Source organism: Hippoglossus stenolepis, chromosome 3, assembly GCF_022539355.2.
Source record: "Hippoglossus stenolepis isolate QCI-W04-F060 chromosome 3, HSTE1.2, whole genome shotgun sequence".
NCBI classification, from domain to species: domain Eukaryota; kingdom Metazoa; phylum Chordata; class Actinopteri; order Pleuronectiformes; family Pleuronectidae; genus Hippoglossus; species Hippoglossus stenolepis.
The window spans coordinates 17,808,602-17,831,095 of NC_061485.1; the positions used below are offsets into that span (position 1 = coordinate 17,808,602).

General features: G+C 40.5%; 3 protein-coding genes and 1 long non-coding RNA gene across 4 annotated transcripts; 2 read left to right on the forward strand and 2 right to left on the reverse strand.

Moving 5' to 3' along the window:
• Nucleotides 1–430: 430 nt before the first annotated feature.
• On the forward strand, nucleotides 431–4,832 carry cnpy2 (canopy FGF signaling regulator 2). Its single transcript, XM_035152777.1, has 6 exons — nucleotides 431–553; nucleotides 720–826; nucleotides 1,207–1,322; nucleotides 2,684–2,881; nucleotides 3,056–3,152; nucleotides 3,257–4,832. Exons 2-6 carry the CDS (start codon nucleotides 727–729, stop codon nucleotides 3,298–3,300), a joined length of 555 nt encoding a protein of 184 aa, XP_035008668.1. The 5' UTR covers nucleotides 431–553; nucleotides 720–726; the 3' UTR covers nucleotides 3,301–4,832.
• An 858-nt stretch (nucleotides 4,833–5,690) lies between these two features.
• Nucleotides 5,691–12,459, reverse strand: si:ch211-159e12.5. The gene is made up of 3 exons (XM_035152752.2): nucleotides 11,336–12,459; nucleotides 11,016–11,127; nucleotides 5,691–10,606 (listed from the first exon to the last, which is right to left on the reverse strand). The coding sequence occupies exons 2-3, from the start codon at nucleotides 11,099–11,101 to the stop codon at nucleotides 6,076–6,078; spliced, it is 4,617 nt and encodes a 1,538-aa protein (XP_035008643.1). The 5' UTR covers nucleotides 11,102–11,127; nucleotides 11,336–12,459; the 3' UTR covers nucleotides 5,691–6,075.
• Nucleotides 12,460–12,639: 180 nt separating this feature from the next.
• Nucleotides 12,640–21,982, reverse strand: LOC118105231 (EEF1A lysine methyltransferase 3). The gene is made up of 3 exons (XM_035152753.2): nucleotides 21,701–21,982; nucleotides 21,494–21,605; nucleotides 12,640–13,800 (listed from the first exon to the last, which is right to left on the reverse strand). Exons 1-3 carry the CDS (start codon nucleotides 21,860–21,862, stop codon nucleotides 13,403–13,405), a joined length of 672 nt encoding a protein of 223 aa, XP_035008644.1. The 5' UTR covers nucleotides 21,863–21,982; the 3' UTR covers nucleotides 12,640–13,402.
• Nucleotides 18,327–19,751, forward strand: LOC118105232. The gene is made up of 4 exons (XR_004695104.1): nucleotides 18,327–18,450; nucleotides 18,747–18,869; nucleotides 19,165–19,509; nucleotides 19,606–19,751. It is a non-coding gene; the product is annotated as an uncharacterized LOC118105232 (long non-coding RNA).
• Nucleotides 21,983–22,494: the final 512 nt, after the last annotated feature.

The following is a 22,494-nucleotide window of genomic DNA, read 5'->3' on the forward strand; positions in this document are numbered from 1 at the left end:
GTCTCTGGGGGGTTAAAATATATAACTATTTAAGATTATTTAATTTACTCAGCAGTGGTTATTAATTCTGATTGCCTGTAATCCCTCAGGAGGTTAATGTGGCCGTAAAAAAAAAAGATTCATACATGATACAGGTGATATCTGCAAATATACAGATGAATCATTGACAGAAAATAAACAGAAAAAGACAATACAAATGAACATATCTAACATAGGATTAAAAAGTAGAAAATAAATAAAAGATAAATACATGAATAAATAAGAGGTGTGAGTATAATAAAAAAATAATTCTGATTCAATACTTTTTTTGTGAATATACATCCGCGTATGAGGAATAGTTAAGACAAAATACAATTTTAATATTTAATATTTAAACTTAAATTCAACCTCTACGCGTTTCCGCCAGAAGAATTCTCCAGGCCATGTGGGGGCGCCGTCTCGAGCGCGACTCCTTCCGGTCCAGCGGCTCCGTTGCCTACGTCACCACATTTCAGCGAGCGAGATGTGACGTCGTGTAAAACTTGGTGGTCTCCAGAAACAGCGTCAGACGCAGGTAAGATGATGGAGAAGTTTCTGTGACCGGCTCGTTCTGCAGCTTTACAGAGCGCCGGCCACAGAGACGCCAGCGGACAGACACACGCTGCTGTGGCGGCTGCAAGCTGTGGTAGACCCGGGTTGATGTGATGTGTCCCCCTTGTGATGCTCAAATCTGTGTCCAGGTGCAAAATGAGGGAAGCGGCTCTCCTGCTCGCATCGTCCGTGTTTCTGTGTCTCCTCCTGGGCCTCAGCCAAGCAGCCAGACAGGGGCAGGACATCCGCTGTGGAGGTTTGTGTGTCTATCTGCACCTCACACTGAGAATCAGTACACACACACACACACACGCATGTTTGTACTTCTATCTTAGTGAGGACCCTCATTTGGATAATGCATTCCCTAGCGCCTAGCCCTAACCATCCAAACTAAATGCCTAACCCTTAACCTGACCTAAATCTAATTCTAACCCTAACCCTAAAACCAAGTCTTAACCCCCAAACAATCCATTAAATGTGGGGTCACAAAGTGAGGACCGGCTAAAATGTCCTCACTTTCCCAAAAAGTCCTCACTTTGTTGGTTGTACGCTCAAACTGGTCCTCACAAAGATAGCTGTACAAGAGCACACACACAGATCCGTCCTGACCCGGTGTGTCCTCCTCTGTCCTCTCAGCCTGCCGGGCTCTGGTGGATGAGATGGAGTGGGCCATCTCACAGGTAGATCCAAAGAAGATGATCCAGACCGGATCGTTCAGGATCAACCCGGACGGCAGCCAGTCCATCAGAGAGGTGAGGGAGCAGCTGCACAGCCATGTTGTGATCTCGCTGTGTCCAACACACTGCAGACTGCTGCTGTACACACACTGCACATGTGTGTCAATGCAGAGTATTAAAGAATTAGGTTTTTATTATGAACCGATGTACTTTGGTCACAGTGAGTACAAATGGTTGATTGCCAGTTGTAACTTCTGTGTCATATCACAATACCTTTTGTGTATTGTCTGCCACATTTGTCAAAGAATATTAACATAACATTGCTTTCCAAAAATTTTTGAACTCACATTCTGTTTAAATGTTTTACTGAACTTACTTTAGTCACTGATGCATCGCTGTTTGTGCTCCCACAACTTTCAGCTTATGCACTTGAGAACCGTGAGTGATTTAATGAAACAAGGAGGTTTTGTCAGAAAATATACTTAGTAGGTGAGATGTTGAAAAAAGAAAATGTTGTCGTATCAGAAATGTAACTTAGTTTTCATGATTGTGTGTGGTGGAGGAACTTTAAACGCTGCCCAGCTCTACAGTTGTGGTAGCTGTCATCACAGTCATGTACATGCAGGTTCTCATCCCACGTGGAAGTACTGGTGTAGTGGTCAACATTTATCTGAACATAGCTTCTTATATATATAATATTACATCTCAAACAAAGAGTTTTGTCTTGTCCACAATCTGCCACAAAACATTATTTTGTCTTTTATAATCATCTTAATTTTACAATATAAAATATTATAATACAAACTTTGAATCATGATCAATATAACATGAAAGGGATATTACATAAATAGACTTCTTCAAGTAAATAGAGTATAAGATTTTGTTATTTTAAGTACAATTTTACTTTAAATGAAATGTCGACAATAGATATTTTGTGTTTAGATAGAAGTTATAAGACATATTCAAATTGGTCTTGCACAGGATCTGATTTGGTTTTTAATCTAGCATTTTAACAGAAATAAAAGTCAGACAAGTTGTGTCAGCGGACTGATCCTTTATGGAAGACAAGAGAGCTCAGTTAATAATAATTTAACATATCACATGTAAACCCATAGATCAAAAGCAAGCAGATGAAAACCTTTTCACCTCTTTTACAGCACACAGGCTTTAGGGAAAGAAACACCGACATATTTGCAAAGATAAATAAAACATTACCAAAACATGTTGATTTAATGCAAACCAAGAGAGAGGCTATAACTGAAATGATTTCAGGATGGTCATTTTAAAAGTGTCATACCGCTCACAAGGTACCTCTGACATAAATATACTTGGAAATGTCAAAAATAAGAAACACTAAATATCCTGTTTGTGGTAGTTTGACTGTGTTGACAGACATTTCTCTTTCATTCAGAGGTTTTCACCTTTGTTGCCACTAGGTCCCTCTAGCTCGCTCCGAGGGAAACCTCCTGGAGCTGATGGAGAACGTGTGTGAGAGGATGGAGGACTACGGCGAGCACACGGATTCTTCAACCAACAGGAAGTCCTACATTAGGATCAAGTCTCGGAGCGGTGAGCCCATGGACCTCTCAGAAGCCACGCTGGATTCAAGAGTTACATCCAGTTTAAAGTTCGCAGTGAGTATAGTTTTTAGTTAGCTAGACACAGTTTGCTGTGTTAGCTTTACATCATTGGGCTTAGATGGTCTTGAATTTATCGTACAATATTTGTGTGCATCATTCCCTCATGTGTGTTTTCTTTATACAGTGAGTTTTTCCCTGCTAACTGTTTATTGTGACTGATTTCTCCAGTGTGAAACAATCGCTGAGCAGAATGAAGATGAAATCATTGAATTCTTCGCTCATGAGACAGAAAATGTTAAAGACAAACTCTGCAGCAAGAGGACAGGTAGCTTTTCAGCTCATTATCATCCTATTGCACCCTTCAGTTATGTGGACCTACTGCAGTGACTGTATTTGAATCATTGGTTTTCTGTCCCTGGTGCTCTGTAGATCTCTGTGATCACGCTCTGAAAATGGCCCATGACGAACTTTGATGTCACCTCGCCATGACTGCCGTCTCTCCTCAGCTGAAATAGAGACACTGGGTGCTGTGATGTTTTCAGTGGTCACTGGTTCACACATTGGCAGTGACATGGCATGACAAGATGTGTACAAATCCTTAAAATCTGTAAAATATTAGAACATCCACATTAAAACATAAAGTGTTTTTCCTGTAACCATAGAGAATTCAAGGACCACTTAGCCAATTTTCTACCCACATCTCTTTTGGACCATAGACGACACCTATCCACTTCCTCCCACTATCCAGAAATGAGGCCAAAATATCCAAGATACGAGTGCTGCTATAGTGCACCGATGACATCATTAGTAGCCAGGTCTGCGTAGTTGCAATCATGGGATGGAGCCACGGTTTTAAGGTCCTGCCGATACATGCTCGCAAACAAATTGCAAGTCGGTCTCACCCTGTTTTCATAGCATCAAAGAACTAACTTAAACCAAACTTACCGAAAAATGAAAATTTGAACAAACCACCATTAAAAACTACTTAAAATGACAGAAACCATCTTTCGATTTGACGCTTTGTCTTCACATTTGAGCTGTCATGTCGTCTATCTTTATGTACAGTCTATACTTTGGGCTCCCGTCACGTGTTCATATGCTTTAAGTTATTACACTACAAATTTCTGTTCCTCGCATGGAGGCTCTTGTCACGTCTTCACTCGATAAAACATGATTTTTAAGACAAGTACATAGAGATGAGGTTTAAAATGGTCGAGTGGTCCTTAATTCCATATTATTGCACACTGAAAAAATGTTTTTGATGCTAATAGTCACTGACAACACAAGTGTCGTATGAGTCAAGAAACAAAATTAAGAGCACAAATAATAAGGTTTAGGATTTAAGATCAGGAATGACATTTTTTTAAAGATTTGTGTTTCACTGTTCCGCAGATGAGACTGCCTTTATTGGAGAACTAATATTTCCCAGGTGTCGCACTAGTAAAATGGCCGATCCTTCTTATTCATTAGAAGAACCTCAGTGTTGATGATGTTGTGAAATGAATTATAATCAATTAACTGATCATATATTTTCCAATAGAGAAATTGGCTACTGAAGATTAACTGAAAGTTTTAAGAGAAAAATATGAAAGAAAAAGTACTGAAAAACTGTCAGGGGAAAAATCTGCTCTCTCTCATGTTGCCCTTTAAATCAAAAGAAACATTTAAACAAAATGGTCATTCGTAGCTTCTGAAGATGAAATGATTTGTCTTATTTTCTCTAAACCAGCTTGTATTATGATACTTAATGGGTTTCTTTTTACTTCTGACCAACCAATGATAAGTTTTCTTTAGTCTAGTAAACTCTGTTATTTCAGTAGTGGTCTATCATCCACAATCTGATCATCAGTTCATTTTTAAGAATCATTCTGTACTGCCAATGTGGAAAGAGCAGGAGTAATATTTGGTATCGTTAATTTCCCAGTGTTTGAAAAAAAATGAACTTGCTGTGTCATGAACATTCTCTTGAAATTTCCTTTTATATAAATTTTGTACATTTTCTGCATCTGTTGTGTCTTTAATCAATTGAAATGTATTTGTACATCAAAATGAGCCTTGCATCTAAATTCTGAGCTTCAAGTCATAATAACTTCAATCATAAATCTCTTCAATCATAACTTGGTGTCACTAAATATTACATATAGTTTATTCTAGTGTTTGCACACACATCCATTCCAAGGTGACATCATTGAAGGGCTTTGATGCCTCGGTGAATCTAACAGGATAATGTCAGCGTCTCTCAACAACACTTGATGTATATCTACAGAATGATTTCAAACAAAGAGTGGATCTGAACTGAGCTCAGAGCTCAGAGCTGTTCAAGCTGCTTAAAGATTCTTCCTGATTCTCTCGTTTAAGGTCATTGATGCCGAATTAGGCTCGACTTCAATCCAGTTCACTTTTCCCACCACCACTGGGGAAATTTAATGGGTGTGTTGAGTTACGACATGAAAGATTAGAATTGTTTGTGTGTTCTAAGCTTAGGCACATTTTGTATAAACTTGTGACTTAGATGAAGATCAGTTCACATTTTATGAACAATTAATGCAGAAAATCTGTTAATTCCAAAGGATTAACATTCTTGTTATTGCCACTGTATAACCTGAAGTGAACTACACGTTTGGCTGTGAAATATCGAGACCCAATTTTGATATCATGCATGAATGTGTTTCTACGTATTATACACAGATTTCAAAGTATTTCTATCTATTCTATTAAACCAAAATGACCTAAGATGATAACTATTATTTGACATAATTTTAGGACACACAAACTTCACAGTATTTCGTTGATGCACACATTTTTATTTACTTTAAATATATAACAATGGTTTTGTTTTTGCCAGATTTGTCACCACACTATGAAATCACTGCAAATATTTCAATATTGTATAGTATTAATTTTCATATTCTCATGACTGCATTTATATAACATTAGCAATGGCACATAAACACTTATTTAGATTTTTTAAAACAAAATAACTTGGCATTCAGGAACATTTTTATAGAGATGGTTGTGAATATTTCAACTCTGTCAAATCCCTACATTTCTATCACGTTGAATGCATCACAGATCAGCAAATATATAAAAACCATGACATTACATTGAAAAAATACTTTTCATTAAAAAAGTAGATAAATGCCTTTTTTATTTATCTATTTTTATTTAAATTTTTTGAACAGTCTTGCTAAACACACCGAGCCAGTTTCCTTTTTTCTTGGCTTGTGTTACTAGCTCACTTTGCTACACTACAGCTGTACAGTGTCGGCCTGTGTGACCTCTGAGGGGGGGAAACCCTCCTCCTCTACTTCTTTCTGCTCCATTTGTGTTACTTTCATGGCTTTAACTGTTATATTCTCCACCTCAGCAGTGCATTCTCCACTCTGACACAATTCTGTTTTGTCTCCCTTGATGAGCTCTTTCTCTCCCTCGTCATCATCTGCAGTCTCATCTTTTACTTCACTAGAGCAGCATCGCTCTCCTTCAGCCATGGGAAACTCTGTGTCACTCTCTGTCTTGCTTTCTGTCACGGCATCAGGGGGCATTTCCTCAATTTCATCCTCTTCTGCTACAATAATCGTATCTCCAGAGCTGTGGCTGCTGTTGCTGCTGCAGGAAAGTGTGTCTTCTTCAGCACGCATGCTTGACTCTTCATGACGTGGGTCCTGCTCTACATCCTCAAAACTTCCTGTTGAAACATTATCAAAGACGATCGTCCCAGAGTTCATGTCAAACACCATATCTAGGCAACTCAAATCTCCCCCTGTGCTCTCTGGATCCCAATGCTCGCTCACTTCCTCCTCTTCATTCTCAGAGTCAGGGGCCGTATGTTTCCGAATGCGATTTACCGCATCCCAAAGGGACTTGGGATATTGGAGCGCTTTGTGGGGTTGGTCAAAGGAAACATCTTCACCTCCATCTTGAGGGGGGGTAAAAGTGAGGGAAGCCTGATTTCGGGACGATTCATCGATAGAGGAAGATGGAAGCTGAAGGGATTCCTCACACGAGTCCAACTGAAGAGGAGGTGAAACAGTTACAGGGATGCCAACATCAGCAGTAACAGGATTTAGAGCTGACTCCACTTCCAGAGGAGGCTCAGGTTCTGTGTTTGACTGGTGTGATGCATGTGTTGCAGGGGGAAGCTCTGAGGGTGAGAGCACATCGAGAGGTGACTGAGACCCCTTGCAGTCTGAAGGGGATGGGGAAGTAAAGCCAGAAGGTTCAGTTCCAGCTTCAACATCCTGCAACATTTCAATTTCTGCTTGAGTCTGATCGTCTGTAGCATTTTCTTGGGATATTGTTGGTTCCTCATCCACATCTGTTTGTAATGTCTCTTCAGTCATAGGACTCATCACACAAGAAACGTCCGTACATTGTTGCTGCACAATTTCTTCTTCTACATGAGTTTCACCCTCAGTCATATTGTCTTGGAGTATTTCCGATGTCTGTACTGAGAGATCTGTATCTTCACCGTTATCTTTTAGTGGTTGCTCTGCAGTCATATAACTCTCTGTTCCATAGGAAGTATCCTCTTGACCAACACTATCAAATTGTTGCGGGAAAATTTCAACTTCCTCTTGACTTTGACTGGCTGTCATGTTTTCTTGCGATATTGTCATTTCCAAAATGTCTGCTGGATCCTCACTGGCTTTTTCTTGTTGTTGCTCTTCAGTCACATGACTTTCTGTAATACAAACACATTCTTCTGCTTCTACACATAGAAATTGTTGCTGCAAAATGTTGACCTCTGTAGCATTTTGTCTGGATATTTCAAGACACTGTTCCAAAGTGTCTGTTATTTCCCTATCGGCTTCTTTTTCTTGTTGCTCATCAGTGCTGTTGCTCTCTTCTACACAAGGAGCATTGTGTGGTTGCTCATATTCAAGTCGTTGCTGGTCCCTAAGATCTTCAGGGTCACTCATCTCATCGTTTACTTTCTGTGATGTGTCACCCTCCTCATCCTGATCCTCAATTCCGGACATCGTTCCAGGCATTTGATCTAGCAAATCAAGAGGAGGAGGAGGAATTGGGGAATGACATTTATGGGGAGTGGGGCTTGGAGAGGATTTGGTAGATGCAGGGGGTAGAGGAGATGGCTGTTGCAATGGTGCATCAGAAAGGGATGAGGTTTCAGGATGAGGAACAAGGTTTTCAGTGGTATCGAATGCAGCCAACTGAGGATTGAGAGCTTCCTCTGTGGATGACTGTGAGATATATGAGAGAGAAGTAAGGTTTGGGTGTGAAAGCAAACAAGAATTAGGAAGATCTTTGCATGGACTGAAACACTCAGAGAGATGTTGAGACGGGTCATTTTCAACCGGTTGATTTTCTGCCTGAATCTGCTCAGTTGTACCGTCTTCATGAGGTCGTTCAAACAGAATGTCCACAGCCATTTCAGCTTCCTGTGCCGTTTTTAAGTAGGTTTCAAGTTGGGACTCCATGTCCTGCTCATCAGACATATCAGACACCTGCTCCTGAAGTCCTGCAAAATGCTTCCCATCTTCATTTTGCACCTGATCCTCCTCTTCATCACTCTCTTTCAAATGAACAGTATCCTCAATCTGATCCATTTCTAGGTTATTCTGGGACCGTTCCTCGTCTTTTGTGTCCTGTAGGAGTTGTTCAGTTGCATCATGAATGTCATTTGTTACTGGAGCAGGTTCAACCTCCTCATCACACTTCTCAACACACGAGTCAAGGAGAGATGTTGCATCTTGTTGTTCCTCAGTGATGCAGTCATGTAGAGGGATACCTAGGATCCTTTCAGCACGCTCCTGCAAGGTTTCCCTTTCAGAAATGGAAGATGAAGACATACCGGGTAAAGAGGTGTCACCTCCTCCATCAGGTTCCTTTTTCTCCTCAGAATCTGACTCTAGTTCAATCTCAGCCCTGTCATTTATCTGCAAGGGGTTTGGAAGCACATCCTGATTCAGCTCAGCATTTGACTCAGTGGAGGTGCTCGACTGACCATCGAGTGGACCGTCATCAGCGTGTCTTGTGGAGCCTAAATAGTGAACATGATCTTTCTTCGGTGATGGAATCAGCTCCATTTTGACAACGACACACGTTGTGTCGATGACGAGTAGACCCTTACTGTCCTCAGACTGTGTGTCTTCCTTGATGTCTAGTCTTCTAACTTCGACATTGATTGGATGAACTGGAGCACACTCTACTAGGTTGTATGAATCATCTGATTCTACTTCCTCACTGTTTGCTTTCAAAACTGACGAAGAACTTTCAGTTTCAGCCCTGCTTGTGAAACTTGGCTCCCTCCACAGAGGATATTTAACTGACACAGGGTGCACTGGCTGAGTTACCTGTCTCCCAAATGTAGAATTTGCATCGTTCAAATTAATATTTTCTCCTGTCTCAATTTTCCTTGATAGATTATCGCTAAACATCTCACTTTCTATGCAGGTAGATGTCGTCTTATGTTTGGCTTGGACATTTCTCCCATCAGAAGTATTTGACTGCTCTGTGAGTGTTGGAACTCTGAAGTCTACTTCATCTGCAAGCTTTTGTGTTTGATAAATGTCACCATTGTCCCTTGGATCTTTCAAACCTTCTCCAAATCCTGTGCTTTGAATGTTTGCTTGGGAAGTGCAAAGTGGCAAGGATGGGGTTTCTGTGGCGCTAGCAATTCTGGAAACCAGGCAGAATATGGTCAACCCGCCTGTCTTTTTATTTAATCTGAACTTTCTTCCTTCTATGACCTTTGAGGATGTTTGCTCATTTGTCTTTGTGTCCTGAACTGCTTGTATCAATTGTGGCTGCTGCAGAGATGGCATACACTCACGTTGCATGTGTGTACTCTGGACAGCATCTGGTCCTGGTCCTCTGTGCTCAAGTCCTTCCAGCTCTGCACAGATTTCATTCACATCTGGTTTTTTAAAGTCCCCTCTCCCTATCTTCCTCTTATCCTGCACATCTACACATGCATCCTGCTTTCTGAGAGTGGGCTGTGACCAGTAGTGTTGTTGCTTCCCTTCCTGCACATAGCCGTGGTCACAATGGTGGATTACAGGTGAGCTTTTATGAGGGCTGTTATAGGGAGGAGGAGCAATATATCCAGGAGGTTGGCTAAACATCCTTCTTTGGTAGCCTGCCTTCTCTTTACTGTCCAACACGTGGCTTGTGTCAGGGGCAGGAGCTTGTAGTGGATAATAGGTCGGAGTTTGCTGTCGGCCTCCTCTGTCCCACGCTCCGGATTCTCTGATGCCGGCAGATTGTCTGACTTGTTGCAGCACTGCCACCTGAGGATCTGACCCACTCCTCCTCTCTGGAGCCCTGCTGCTCTCCAACATGACATGAGAAGTGCCCCTCAATTCTGCCTCTCTGTGTCTCCTTCTTGGAAGTGAATGGCTATACCGAGCTGCCCAGGCCTCTAGCTCACGGTAGCTGCTGTCGCTCCTCTTAGTGGACACTTCCCTGTTGTAGCGAACAGGATTAGAGGGCTCCCACCTCCTCTGCCATCCCTCCCTCAGAAATCCCCCCTCGTATTCCCTCGCCGCTCGTTGAGCTGCTGTCCACTCTCTGCTTCTGGCTTCATGTTGCTGATACTCTTCCGGGCCCTGGTGCTGCCGGGTATGACGATCCAGAATAAAAGGGAAGTGGGAAGAAGTTGGGGCAGATAGCTCTGGGTCCGTCCAGTTGGTGTAGTCCTGTAGACCCCCTCCTGTTCTTGATCCTGGGACAGTCCAGTATCCAGACTCCCTGCCTTGATCCTGCTGCGCTCCATAGTAAAATGGAGAATGGGTTGCCTGATGTCTGTCATGATAGCTGTGAATAAAATGGTGGAAAAAAGAAATGCATTTATTCAAAATTATCAAGTGTCATTTTAGCTCTCTTCATAAAATGATGAAGAACTCTTTGTGTAAAAGTAATTAGTTTACTCTGGTATCACTTTACTCCATCTGATATTTAACAAGAGAAAATAATGTGTTCTACAGAACAGACGATAATAACAGCAACGTGGAACTGTAGTCACAGATGTTCAAAATGTTGGAAAGTTAGACACGTTGACATTGTATTGAAAATACTTCCATAGCAAGTTAAGTATCAATACTGGAGGTTAAAATCAAGTATAAAGTTTGTATTTATATTTGTAGAAGCAATGGAAAAAATAGACAACTTTTATTATCTAAATAAATATATCTGAAAGAAGCCATTTTCATAACACAAAACTCACTTATGTGTACAATTTCTCCCAGGAACAGTTCCAAATTTAGCATACAGAGGTGATTGTCCCTGATGCTCAGGCCAGAACTCCATCATTTGGTCTGATACAGAGATCTGAAATACTGAAAAAAAAAAATTATTTTATTATACATTAATTATAAATGCATATTAAACTAAATCTAACAACATATGTAAAGAATGTATTATATTATATATAAACATGAGCACATTAAAAGGTTCAATTAAAATGTTACACTAATTAAACAAATTTGACATTTAAACAAAGTAAATACACAAATAAAGGGATAGATGCACACACGCAACACGTACCTTTTAGCTGCTGTTTTCAGATTATTGTCCTCAGTGCTCATGAGGGTACATGAGGTCTAATGAAGTCAAACAGGACAAAGGTTTAAAAGGATGAAGGTTTTTATCCCCCACCCACTTTATACACACACACACACACACACACACACACACACACACACACACACCCTATCGCTAAGCCCATCCTCCTTTCATTTAGCCAACATGCCCAGTTTAAATAGCACAGAGGAATTATCAATAATCATGTTTTTAGAGATACTATCTTAAACTCCATCCTTCCCATCTAAAGTGAAGGCAAAATGTATAAAACTAATATACCATATAAAACATGTATTTAGTTCTAAAGTAGACGGTCAAATTTAAGAAGCAGTTAAACTCATGTTTTTTGACAGTAAACTTTTTTAGATGGAAAAACTTTTTTTGACTAATTTCATTGGAATTCAATGTAATATTTTTGTCATGTTTACAACAATAATAGGATATTTCACACCTGGATAAGTCACTAAGTTACTGCTCACATAGCAACACAAACACAAAACTCTTCGTCAAGTATTTTATAATCAAAAAACTCATTATAAACTTATAAATAATATTTAAATTGTAAATTATCATTGTTTGGATGTGTTCTTCTAAACCAGCTGATCAACATCACAACCACTTTCCAGCAACACAGTTTTCCATAACTTTACCAAAATGACAGTGAATATCAACAATACCATTGATCTACACTGTACGTGGCACTCGCGTGGGCGGTGCTGGGCGTGATGGCGAGCAGACGCTCCATGGAGATAGGGATCTGTTGTTTTGTCGGCTGAATTGTAGCACAGGGAGAGACGGGCAGCGGACGGGTTGTCTCCCTTTCTTTGAAACTCTCCAGCGTAACAAACAGGCTTTCCTTTTCTGAACAGAAAGTCTGTACATCAGCAGAGAGCAGGAGAGAGGGGATGAAGTACGTACAGACAGCAGGGACGACAATATGTTGATGTTGCCAGAATAGTCAGAGGGCATGGGATGAACCGTGTTTTGGGCTTTATATATCTTAATACAAAAATGCTGAATGAATGTGCTGAATATTAATGACTCATGTACCAGTTTTTTAAAAAAAATCATATCAAGTTTAGTCTTGTTTTTTTATAATTAAGATGAAATAAGATAAAAGTCACACAAGTCTTTCCAAATCTCTTCTGTTTTTCTTTTGTATTGCATGAAACTTTAAGAAACACATCCAAAATAAAGTCTGCTGTGCAACTGCACAGTACTTTAGAATGACAACATTGAATGAATATACGAGTGATAAAATTGGGAACAGGAAATCTCCAATCAGGTGATTCTGAGCAGAACAGAGAAGCTGTAACTGTTCCCTGAATGACTTAACAAATCTGTAGTGCTCATGCCCGTCATAACCAGCACTGAACTTTCATTCTCAGTCATTCTCTAGAGAACAAGTGTTTTGGCTTTGCTCAGCCAACATCTATACATCTACAAAACATTTCACTTCATACACATTTTGAAGACAAAATCATCACAATGCTTAAGAACATTAATCAGTCGAGTGCAAATCTCCACCAAAAAATTAAATCAAGCTGCACCAAATTGCACACACTCATAGAAACCAGTCACCTAAATATAGCAGATTTTTTAACCAAGACCCATGAAACACCCCATTTCACAATGTGAAAGAAAATGAAAATGAAAGTTCTGGATCCACCCCTTTGTTCGGATCTTCTCAAAGATCTAATGGGATTCTTTCTTGGCCCATGTCCCATCCTTCCAGCAAGTTTAATGGAAATCTGTTTTGTAGTTCTTGCGGAGTCCTACTGACAAACAAACAGACAGCGGCAAAAACATAACCTTTTGGCAGAGATACTTAAAAAGTACAAAGGACGTATAAGGGTGCGTATTACCTGAAAATCGGTACTTGAATTATCGAGTAACAGTTGACTTGCTCTCTCTGGCAGCTTCATGTCGCAGAATGTCTTTACTGCTACTTAAAAACCCATATCCAAGGAACCAGAGACAACGTTTCAGTACAGTAACTGGTCCCAGGCCAGTAGACGACTGTCCCTGCTTTCACTGATCTGTCCTTAGAGATGCCCTGTAGATATTAATGTTTCGTTTGTCGTCACGTTGCACAAGCTCCACATTGAATCTGCTCGGCAGACACTCCTCGTAGAAAACCTGAGTCTTATGCTCTTTTCTCATCTTGGAAGAGAAATAAACCACAGCACCATTCTTGGACAAGTAAGTTAGCGTCTCCAAAAGCAGTGGATACGTCTCTGGGAGGTAAATTATATCTGAACATAACACCAGATCCCAGTCAGACGGAAAGTTCATGTGGTCCTCACCCCAGGACAGAGGGAGGACGGTGGGAGGAGAAGAAGGCCAACCACTGGATGGCATGTTCAATGACACGTTGGCCTGGAGCTGTGCGAGAGCCAGAGGAAGGTCTGTGAGAGTCATGGCTGCACCTGAAACGACATGAAGATCTAATTCCAGTGTGTTGCTCATGAAACAGTCTATGTTTATTTATTTATAAGAAACAATGCACAGTAATTAACAAGCATACTTAAGTCCAACATGTGAATATGCCAGATTCAGCCATGGATCTACAGTCACTGGCAGGTTAATGGTGAAAAACATACAAATAACATAGTAAGTAATAGTAAAATACATTTTGTACACAATGCAAAAATCAGTAGTCAGGTAATGTGCTATGGCTGACAGCATAACGATGGATGACATGTTTCCACTTCCTCCCCCCATTCAGACATTAAGTCAAAAAATACAACACAACCATCTGTCGCATTTGGAGCCAGAGTCGGTGCAGTAATGATCGAGGGGATGAGCCACGGTCGTTTATGTCCAACTGATAAACACGGTCGACCAATCATTCAGTCTCAGCTGTCAATCATGACATTTCCCCCCCATTTTTTAACTAAATAAACCCAAAGGACTAATGAACACTTGAACAAACATCAGTATGATGACAACTACTTAAAATGACAGACACCATCTTTCAGAAAAAGGTTTTGACGTGTACTCTGACCATTTTGTTTGGTCCATGTCCCATTCACTAACATGGATGAGGCAGGATATATGACCTATACTGCAGACAGCCACCAAAGGGGTGATCAAGACACTTTGGCTTCACTTTTGTGGAGCTGTCATGTCACACTACTTTTTGTCAAACTACTAATCAGCTTAAAGGTTTATTCCACCCAAATACTACTTTCTGTCAACCTACTTATCAGTTCAAAGGTTCATTTCATCCAAATACTACTTTCTGTCAAACTACTGTGTCATTTTAAAGGTTTCTATCACCCAAATACCAATTCTGTCAAAACTACTTTTCATTTGAAAATTTAAATTTCACCTAAAAACTCCTTGTCAAACTAATTACAAGTTTTAAAGTTTATTTCAACTAAATACTACCTTTTTTTATATCAAACTATTAATCAGTTTAAACGTTTATTCTACCTTAATACTCCTTTCCTTCATACTACTTATCAGTTTGAAGGTTTATTCAACCCAAATACAATTTTTTGTCAAATACTTGCTGTCAAACTACTTGTCATTTTAAATAATTATTCCACTCAAATACTACTTGCTGCCAATCGTCTTTTTAATTTTTGATATTTCAAATCACACTAACACTGATGTCTGAGTGCCTGATGGTGGCAGTAGTGAGCTACCCGGAGAACTGAAGGAGTAAGCAGTGTTGCCAACTTCGCGACTTTCTAGCTCCATCTGGCGACTTTCCAAATCCTCTTGGCGACTTTTTTTGTCAAAAGTGACTAGCGACAAATCTAGCGACTTTTCTGGTGTTATTGGAGACTCTGACGTGAAAGCACGTATCGTTCTGCAGTTACTGTCCTCAACGAGCAGCGGGTGCTGCAGTGAGCCCCTCCGCCGTCCCGATGCACTCACAGTCCTCCAGACTGCAAATGAATTGCGCGTGCGCAAAGCCGCCGCTGATCCCGCCCTGTCTTACAGAGCGGGATGTAAACGTCAATGTTTCTTCACTGTCACACTAAAATAAATCACTGCATTTGACTCACACAGCCTCAGTCACTTACTCACCTCGTCCACTGTGTGTGTGCCTCTCGGTGACATAAGCTAAACATCTAGCTAGCTAGCTCATCATGTCTCAGTCTAAACTGTACGCTCAAAAATACAGAAAGGAGTGGGAATCAAACCCTGAATTCAAAGGCTGGTTGAAGCCGTTTATTGGAGATGATACACGGGCATACTGCCTGTATTGTAAGGCTGATTGCTACGCCAAACTTTGTGATAAAAAAAAAAACACATGACAACTCAAAAACACTCAAAAGGCAAAGCCTTATAACAGTTCCACCCAAAGCAAGCTGCCATTAATTAAATAAAAGTAAAAAAAAATTAAATTAAGTAAAACAATTGACTCTGCAAAACAGGCTGAAGCCACCATGGCATTAGCTATTGCTGAACACAGTTCCATGCTGGCATGTGATCACATTGGGGAAGCATGTAAAGCTGCTTTCTCAGACTCCACGGCTGCTACTCACTTCAAAATGCACAGGACAAAGTGCACCGAAATGATTAATGGTGTTCTAGCACCACACTTTCTAAAAAAGTTGGTCGCAGATGTGGGTGACCAGCGTTTCAGCCTCCTCCTCGATGAGTCGACAGATATAAGTGTTTCTAAGTACCTGGGGGTTGTGATAAGGTACTTTCGTGACACCAAACACACAATTGTCTCAACATTTCTTGGGCTTGTTGAGTTGGAGGAAGGAGATGCCAGATCTATAGCCCGAGCTGTTGTGGCTTTCCTGGAGAAGTGTTGTCTTAAAAAAGAGAAACTCCTGGGGATAGAAGAACCACAGCCTCTTTCCAACCAACTGGGAACTTCCCCACTTCCCATACCTTTACAAACCTAACAGCTTCCTTGATGCTGCCATACCTATGTTCTTGGAATTTTGGGAATTAATAATGGATGCCTATGGTCGGCTTATGGAGTGCTTTCTTCTTCTCTGTTCGGTTTATTGGCAGGGGGCAACCAGAGTAGATCAAAGATGTTTGGCAACCTAACTATCAAATATCAAAGAAAGTATTTGATAAAAAGGGATCCTGATAAATAGGATACATCTTTGATCTGTTTTGGTCGCTAGCCGCCGATAGACGAAGTGAATGTGACAAGTCTTCACTTGTCACATGTCACATGTGGAACACATCCAACCACTGATTTCCATCAGTAAGTAAACATGGTAAGTTTATTACTATTATAATTTTTTGGTTGGTTTTGTTGTTTGTTACCATGAAACTTAGTAGTATGCTATATGGGTATGGGAAGAACTCATCAAGGGCAGATTTCATTTGGCGAAATAGGACATTTTTGGACATTTTCATTAATTTCATTCATTGATTGATTAATCTGCTAAGTAACCAAATGCATCAAATAGATATAGTCGATAAAAAAATACTTGGTGGAATAAAAGTATAAATTAGCATTGGAAGTTGAGTGAGTTCAGTGCAATGCTTGAGTAAATCTACTTTCCTCCTCACAAGAGCTCGACAAATCATATCCCAGAATGTAAATGGATGTGTGAAATGTTATGATTTATAAGACAAAATTTAATACCTTGTTCTTTCCTTTTTCTTTTTTTCTGGCAGCTATTACATTATAGGGGGTCGGATGAGATGCAGGTTCCGAACACATCTTCATTGTCCCTTCAACCATGTGGTCAGCCCCAGCACTACATCGGTTACCTCTCCTCACCCTTCTCTGACTACCTGGTGCTGTCTATTATGGGAGAAGGCACCTATGGAAAAGTATTCAAGTGTGTGAAGATAGCCACTGGTGAAATGGTGGCTGTCAAGATAATGAAGAAAAGAGAGTTCACAGAGAAGGAGGTGTCCATGATGTTAATCCTCAAGAATTATGATCCAGACAAGTTCAACTTTGTGAGGTTCAACAGTGTTTTTGTCGACCACGAGTATGTTTGTGTCGAGTACGAATTGCTGGACCAGAGTCTGTTTGATTTTGTGAAGAAGAGACCTACCCACTGTTTGTCTGTGAAGGAGATTCGCCCAATCTTGCATCAGGTAATTTCTATACTAGAGTTGTGCTTACATATAAGAGGTAAACATAAACACAGGAACTCCTATAGAACACAATACAACTGGCTGTTCACCAAGACCTGTTACTGTCACATGGAATATTTACCACTCAAAATCCTGAGGTTCGAAACAACAGTTTACCTTTGATTTCCAATAGAAGCGTTAATTTCTGGAAGGTGATTTGATTTTATCATGCGTATCTCGTTCATCAAGCTCCAAGCAGATTGAAAATACCTCCTTTCGCTGATATTTAGACTTTCCAAACTAAAAACTAAGTTTGAGGCTGCATATGTGTTACTTTACCAAGAGCAGCGACATTTAGGATTGATCAGTCTGCAAATATAACACTATCAAATAACAAGTTAGAGTTTGAACTGCTCCATACACTTGTTAAAGAGTGGAGTGGTGGAGGGACCAATGAACGGTCAGTTGTTGTTGATTTGAGGGCATTATTGTTGTGCCAGCTTGTTGTTCTTCTGTGCAGTGGGTTGACAAAAATCCTTGTATTTGACTGTTTAATGCAACTGATGTCTTCAAAATCTGACAAAAGAGGAAGAAGATATTCAGAAACATCCTCTGATAATTTGTACAGCTGCTGACTTTATGTTGTAATTTACCCTGATAGATGGCCACAGCTTTGGAGTTACTGCGCAGGATAGACATTGTCCACACAGATCTGAAGTCAGACAACATCATGATGGTGGACCATATCAACGAGCCATTCAGGGTCAAATTGATTGACTTTGGCTTGGCCTGTTCTGTTGCAGACATAGAATTGAACACGCCGTGCATCCAGCCACTTGCCTACAGGCAAGTATTTGGCAACTTGTTTCAGATTCTACAACCATAGCTAACGAAATATGTGCTGCAATAATGTAATAACTCATTATCCTCTTTTTAGGGCTCCAGAGAGCATGCTGGGACTTCCATTAACACCAGCCACTGACATCTGGTCTCTGGGCTGCATTGCTGCAGAGCTGTTCCTGGGGTCGCAACTTTACCCTGGAAACTGTGAATATGACATGGTCAGTATTAGAATCAAAACATATTAAGTAATTGTTTTGAATACAGTGGAAACCGTGTACAGTGATCTCATTTGTCCGAGGCCAAACTGATCATAATAAGCAACCGATTACTATAAATGTATGACAGTCTCAGAACTTGAGGGAAAGATAATAGTGCTTTTAAGGTTGCGTGCTCGTGTATGCACACACACACTGACTCACTGATGCAGCGTTCCATTGAACCACGGAGCTCAGAATTTTCGGGGTTTTAGTAAGCAACTCAATGATCTTACTCGTGTTGTGTGTTGTTCCTACAGTTACAACTTATCACCCAGACTCAGAGTCGGATACCGGAGCGACTTCTCAAAATTGCACAGGACACTAGATGTTTTTTGAGTAAAAGGAAGAAACGTGAAGCGAGAAAACGATGGATCCTGAAGGTTAGTAGCTTCTTTTGCAACTATCTTAGATATGCTGTAAAACAATGTAATTCATACATCGACTCCTGCCTCATGCAAGCTCTACACACCCCTCGCCTGAATGTTTAAGATGTTTTCCGGTGGTTCTGAAAGTGTCTGATACAGACAATCACCTGCTGTGTTCTTTATATGTGAAAAGCTCCAGAAAATGTAAATTTCAAGACATTTTTTCGGCTTTCATGTCTGAAGAGTTTAATGACTTTTCCCATATTGTATTTGGGACACATCAAGTAAATGAATTGTTATCTCTTTTTAGAGCCCGAAGGAAATGGGAGTCAGAACCAGGATCAAGAGCCAATTCGAATCCCTGGACAGCCTCATCAGTGTGAGATTTTTAGTTCTAGAAAAACATTTGACAAAGACATGAGCCTGTGAGATTTTATTGAACTTTGTGATCTTTTTCTCTGACTCAGGTCAGACCAGTCTGCCATTTATCGGAGGAGGACACCATGGCAGAACTTGAAGACAGACAATTATTTGTCAACCTACTAAAGAGGATGCTGCGTCTGGACTCTGGCAACCGCATAACACCCAGCCAGATATTTCAAGATCCCTTCATGACAATGAACTACATTGAAGAGAAACACCCCGACAGCTTCTAGTAAGTCAAAATTAAGATCCTGTGTCTTAAAAATACATAAATCTCTCAAATAATGGAGATCGGCGTAGGTTCTCAAGTCAACTATTTTTCTTTCAGTGTGAAATTGTGCTTTGAGCTGATGGAAGTCTGTCGGACGAAGCCAGTTCAGCCAGTGCAGCCACCATGGTCGAACCTACAAGTATCTACCAGCCTGGGCGAGTGCAACACCTCCAACTGGGTCATTCCTGCTTGGCACTTCCACCGAGAGCATCCTTTTGTACAGCAGTTGGCATTTGATTTTTCAAATTCCCTTGTGTTGGATGACCACATGCCACAATGTCAGCAATCAGGCTCACAGAGTGCTCATCCAAGGAAGAGAAAGGACAGAAGTCCAGACACTGATTTACCAGCTTTGAAGAGGATGAGGTTGGACTGAATTGAGGAGAACACACAAATATGTAAGTATTGACTTTTATTCAATGTATCTCAGTTCAGCCACATCCTGTACAAACCACTGATTTATGGGTAGTTTGGTAAAACGTGGCGAATCTGAAACATATTTGATATTCATGACTATGTTCATTGTGCCTTTGATAAATACAAATATAGTCATGGATTATAAAAAATATCCACCAAAGTCTCAAGAAAACTTCTAAAACTGGTTTCTGTTGTAACTAATTAGTAAATACTCTCCCTCTATGTTCAAACTGTTTATTTTAAATCAGTCTGGGGGATGATATCTTTAAGTCTCATCAGTGTTAAGCTCTTTCAGTGTAATAATTTCCCATAGTTCATTAATATTTATTTGGTGAATCAAAACAATAAAATTGTCCTTTGTCTTTATAGTGTTGCTTTCAGACACTCTAGCTGAGGCTACATCCAGAAGAGACTATAATCCTAGGAAGAGAAAGAGAGGTAATGCAGACATAGGTTTACCAGATGCGAAGAGGAGGAGGATCTACGAGACTGAGGTGGACACTCAAACTGGTGAGTACATCAGTGCATCTCAGTTTTTTTGCCGGTCCATCCGTCCAATTCTTGATCAGTTTGATCAACTTTTGATCAGTTGTCACTCGGACTCAAAGATCAAGTGATTAGATTTCAGTCTTCAGTGTTAAAGGTCACAGTCATATTATGTGAATCTGTTTATTTCTAGATTTCCTCCAAAATGTTCCAGCTGTCGCTTCATGCAGCTACTACAAACATATGGAAAAAAATACACAAAACAAGAGGAGGAAGAAGCCAAGGAGAATAGTTGAGGAGAGAGACACAGAGACTCTCCCCAACTATCACCAGGGTTCATGGACTGTTGACACGTAGGTATTCTTTAATATCAATGTCTTGATTTGATGATACTTGTAGTATTCAAGACACTAAAACGATATTTGTTGTGTGCAGATTGCCAGAATGCTCATCTCAAAGATCCAAGAGAGACAGGAAACGGCATCATCTCAAGAAACCAAAGAAAAGGAAAAAGAAGAGAAGATGGGAAAAAATCATAACGGCCCCAACTGAGCAGACAGAAACACCTACATAGACAGACTGGTGGGATGCTTTCTGAAAACTACCAACGTATCATATGTTGAATCATGTAATGTGGGTCGAGACAAAGCATTCAAGTCATGAAGTTATTTTGAGAAGTGATGGCCTATTTCAATGGCAAAATAAAAAATAAAAAGAACAAGAATCAACAGAAGAAAGGTCATTTGTAGTTCTAAACATATTTAGGGTGTTTTTTACTCACTTGTTGTCTCTCCCACGACGTTATTCCTCTCTCCTACAGCGTCCATTACAATTATGCAAATTAGGCGATGGCGTCATTTAGCGACTTCTAGCGACTTTTAGGACAGCCAATAGCTACTTTCCTTACTGAGGAGTTGGCAACACTGGGAGTAGGTGTGGGCCACGTGTACTACACAATACAAAAGGCGCCTCTCGTGTGCACATGCAGACAGTTTCCGTGAAGGCTCAGGGCTTTTATTTTAACAAGGAACCATGAAGTTACCGAGACGAGCAGCCAGAATACCGACCACTCCCGTCCCTGCTCCCAGCTCGATGACGCGCTGTCCCCGCAGCTCCACACTCTGCTCCTCCATGTACCGACACAGGTGTAACGCCTGTGTGAACACAAACACACACACACACACCATGGTCAGCACACAACAACACTCAGTGGTTTGTTTCAACACAGTTTAAACAGCGGGTGACTTACAGCTTTCCAGACCGGGGCAGCGACTCCGAGGTTGGCCCCGAACACCTGCCTTATCTTCAGCTCCTCACCCCACAAGCTGAACACGGTCTCCTGACTGAATGTGTCCGCGAACAGGCAGTCCTCCACGGGGAACGGGTCGTCTTCCTCCCCGCTACAAGTCATGGTCGGTGGTGGGAGAAGTCTGTTCACTTTAGTTTTCTTTAAATCTGTGGTGTTTACGTCCACCGGTGGTCTTCCTCCGGGTCACGTTAGCTCACATCTGTCTCCTTCACAGACAATGAGGAGTTGTACTGCTTTTGTACACAACTAACGCGAGGTCGGAGCAAAATGGGTAGAAAATATTTGTTTTTATTTGTAATTATTATATACTTTTTTATTTTATTAATACTCATATACTCGTTTTATTCCATGTTTCTTAACATTATCTATTTAACTGTAGCTTTTAAGTTAGCAAACACAGCTAAGTTTGTAGCTGAGGCGGTTTATTCATTACTCTCTCTCTTAACCTTCACTTTAAGTATAGGCCGAGACAATCTATAATCAATAATTAATAAATATATTCACTTGTTTACCTTTATATCTAAGGTATTTTACTGATACATTAGTAGGTGGCTCATGTTTCCCTGAAATCAGTGATAATATGAATAAGAGTTACATCTCAAATGTTCATATAATGAAAAATGTGATCACTGTTGTCTATCAGTAGTTTTAGCTGTACATCAGTTCCTGCTCTGTTAACAAAGTGGGTGACCTCATGTTTACTAATGTATTTGACGTATGATAAAATGTCAGTA